The sequence below is a fragment of the Macadamia integrifolia genome, chromosome 8 (genome assembly GCF_013358625.1).
Source record: "Macadamia integrifolia cultivar HAES 741 chromosome 8, SCU_Mint_v3, whole genome shotgun sequence".
Lineage (NCBI taxonomy): Eukaryota > Viridiplantae > Streptophyta > Magnoliopsida > Proteales > Proteaceae > Macadamia > Macadamia integrifolia.
The window spans coordinates 30,714,705-30,718,126 of NC_056564.1; the positions used below are offsets into that span (position 1 = coordinate 30,714,705).

Consider the following 3,422-nt stretch of genomic DNA (forward strand, 5'->3'; position numbering starts at 1 on the left):
CCTATTCCATTTTTTGAAGACAATATAGCTATTATTAATTTTCTTCATAAGCTTCTGAGTAGCCGATGCTGTCAGATTGATACTCTAGCCTTGGGTTGCTATATTTTTACAATCACCATGCTGCAACCATTTGGATTCTAACCTGAAAGGTCTATGGCCATGAAATTTGCCTCCATCTGTATCCACTACAATAGGACAATGATCAGAACTGATCGCCGGCTTAACAAAGACTATGGCATCAATATACTGTTGTCTCCACTCAGGATTGCAGAGAGCATGATCAAGCCTCACCCTTATGTTCGAGCTTCCACCACGCCTATTATTCCATGTATAAGTAAGGCCATGGAATTCCAGATCTAGAAAATTGCAGGAATCCAACAAATTCCTAAAGTTATCATTGGCACGATTTGAAGATTGAGACCCTCCTACCTTTTCACGCCAAGAAAGATAAGAGTTAAAATCACCAAAGCATAACCAACCTCCTTGCCTTATGCAACCAATATTAGATATACGGCCCCAAACTTCTTGTCGCCGATGCCTCTGCAGATCACCGTACACACAAAGTGACAAAAAAAGGTGGGTCATCAGCTGTAGTGATTTCCAGATCAATAAGTTGTGGATCAACCATTAAGATATTCACTGTAAGACTATCCTTCCACAATAGAGCAAGGCCGCCAGAGGCTTCTTGAGGTTCTACAGTTTGACTACCATTAAAATTCCCTTTATGACGTAATTTGTCAATACAAGAAACTCAACACTTTTGTCTCCATAAGAAATACAAAATCCGGGTGCTCAGCCTTGAGGAGATTGTGAAAGGAATGTAATGTTGAGGGACTCCCTAGCCCTTGACAGTTCCATCCTAAGAGTTTCATTGTATCCCGTGGGGCTGATACTCGCCAGCCACCATGGGGGTTGTCCCTAAAAAAGGAGACAGAGCTGCAGACGCCTCTTGATTCACCAGTTGAGTAGCATTCACCATATCAGTATCCTTTGATGGCTAAGACTCTTAAGTAGCAATCCTTGGGTGTTTTAGAGATTGGACAGGTCTTGGGTGATGTAGCGGGTCATCCAATAAAGCCAACGGTTGAGTATCGGGTTGAGTGGGATGGGTCAGGCGAGACAATGAGAATCCCAAAAGGTGGGGTAGGAGGGTCGATAAGGCATGAGCAATCTCCAGTGTTTGTGGAAGTTCAGAAATTGGTTACCATCAGATCCTGATGATTGCTCATTAGATAATGGTTGAGTATGGAACGTCTGTGATAGAGGATGGGGTAAAAGGTTATTGTGATTTATTTGAAATGAGGTGCAGTTGGTGGGTTGAGATGAAGATTTCCACGTGGAGAATAAAAGGACAATGGGTTTATCATATAGTTGTGAGAGGAAAGGTCTGTGGATGGACCCATGAATGTAGTGGAGTTGACAGGGGAAAGTGATGGACGTGGGTTAGATTGTGGTAAAAGTAGTTATGGAGAGTGGGAGGCTAGAGGTAGTTATGGTTGTAGGTTGGATGGTTCTGGTTGATGGCCGGAAAACTCTATGCTGATCGAAAGGTTTGACGGTGGAGGCTGATGCTGATGGGTAACAAGGCTGAACAATAACCGCTTGCTCCAATAAACGTGCATCAGGAATAAGACATCGGAGATATGGATAAAAGCAGCGACGTTTGAAGATAGGGCAGGGTGAGTTTGGAAGGCATTTATGTGCAGCACAATGTTGTTGTTCTTCCTCAAATAATAATTGACATCTAACAAACCACAAAAATAACAAAATAGAGGTAAACGTTCATACCGGATATCAACTGAGTGCTTATCACCATTACGGCGTCGAATTTGTAACGTGGCTGTCAATGGCTTCTTGATATCTAGAGTGATACAGGCTCTATAATACTGCAATCGCTGTCCAGACCTCACCTCGGTGATAAACATAATTCTAGTTGTCGAACCAAGCATTCGTAGCAAACGAGAAACCAATTGGTGATCTAGCAATTCATCAGGGATGGCATGAACTTGCACCCAGAAATCTGTTGAAGCAAAGTGCCAATCCTTAATAGATTTCCCGCTATCGACCATGGTGTCTCATTGAGTACATTTTGCACATCCATAGGGTGCTGGAAGCGAAACAAATAAGTGTGATTTCTCAAAGGTGAGACAGTGACCGGCTTACTGGTATTCCATGCCGAGACGAGTGCCTCCGCAACTGCCTGTTTCCTTTATGGTTTACCCACCAAAATAAAACCCGCTAGAGTTAAAGAGGCACTATGTGAAAGGCGATCCTCTATATCGGCATCAACAAAGAAAACATCTTCATCAGTATCAGATAGAGCAGCATCAGTGGGCGTATCATCATGCACTGAGTCTGAGGTAAGACAAAGAAAACTCCGAATGGCCGGTAAAAATCACTCCAGCAAAATGGAGGAGAAGGATGTCATGCCACAGAGAGGTGGAAAAAAACCCAAAAAAAAAACTATCCATTTAACTCACATGTATACCCTTCTTCGACCTTAAATGATAGTAAGTGGGACAAAATGTTGAAATCATCATTCCCTTTTGTCAGTGTTAGAATCCAATACTTTGTGCTTCTTTAAGGCCCTTTTAAATTCCCCACATATCTCATGCTGACATGATTGTTCATCATAGGCCAAATTTAATATGAGAGATTAAGAAGGGAAATGTCTGAGGGACCACTATGAGATTTTCCATTTGATGTCCAGTATAGATAGGCTTAGAATCTCTATGATCATAATATTATCTCCTTCAATGGTAATAGTAGGGGTGTCAATCGGTCGGTCCGAATCGATTTCGGTCTGGGTTGAGTCGATTTCGGTGTGGGAAAACTGAAATCGAAACCGAACCAATAAAGAAATTTCGGTTTCGGTTTGGTTTCAGTTTCGGTGTGGTTTGGTTTCGGTTTGTCTTCGGTTTCCTAAATCGATTTGTAACCGGGTTGGTTTTGATTTTTGGTCCAATTTGGATTCGACTTTCCATACAAATGTATCCAAAACTATGCAAATTTTGATTTTTTTAATGAATTTTGGACTGTTTCGGTTTCTTACCGATTTGGTTTCAGTTTCGGTCCGGGTTTTGAGCCGGTTTTGGTTTGGTTTCAGGTTCATCCAGTTTCCGGTGCGGTTCGATTTGGTTTTGGGGTTGCAATACTCCAAACCGAACCGAACCAATAAGGCTTCGGTTTGGTTCGGTCTGTGTTGTTATTGGTTTGGTCCCGCCGGTTTTACCGGTTCGGCTTAGGAATTGACACCCCGAGGTAATAGAATGAAATCAGGTCATAGGTTTCAATCAAACGGTGAATACAATGTATAATTCCTGTCCGTTAGATCTTGGCCTAGTCGATACTAAAGATTCCAATCAAATGATAAATATCCCGGAGCATCTAAGGCTCCCATTCCCAACAAGGCAACAACACCA

The 3,422-nt window shown here is 42.3% G+C and overlaps 1 protein-coding gene across 1 annotated transcript; it reads right to left on the reverse strand.

Annotated features, from left to right (window-relative positions):
• Positions 1-414: 414 nt before the first annotated feature.
• On the reverse strand, positions 415-2,096 carry LOC122085941. Its single transcript, XM_042654568.1, has 2 exons — positions 1,789-2,096; positions 415-540 (listed from the first exon to the last, which is right to left on the reverse strand). The coding sequence occupies exons 1-2, from the start codon at positions 2,067-2,069 to the stop codon at positions 489-491; spliced, it is 333 nt and encodes a 110-aa protein (XP_042510502.1). The 5' UTR covers positions 2,070-2,096; the 3' UTR covers positions 415-488.
• Between the last annotated feature and the right edge of the window lie 1,326 nt (positions 2,097-3,422).

Coding starts and splice junctions, on each gene's coding strand:
- LOC122085941 (XM_042654568.1), bottom strand. CDS start 2,069: ATGGTCGATAGCGGGAAATCTATTAAGGATTGGCACTTTGCTTCAACA. Junction 541..1,788: donor AAGCACTCAGTTGATATCCG/GTATGAACGTTT, acceptor GGTGATCTGCAG/AGGCATCGGCGACAAGAAGT.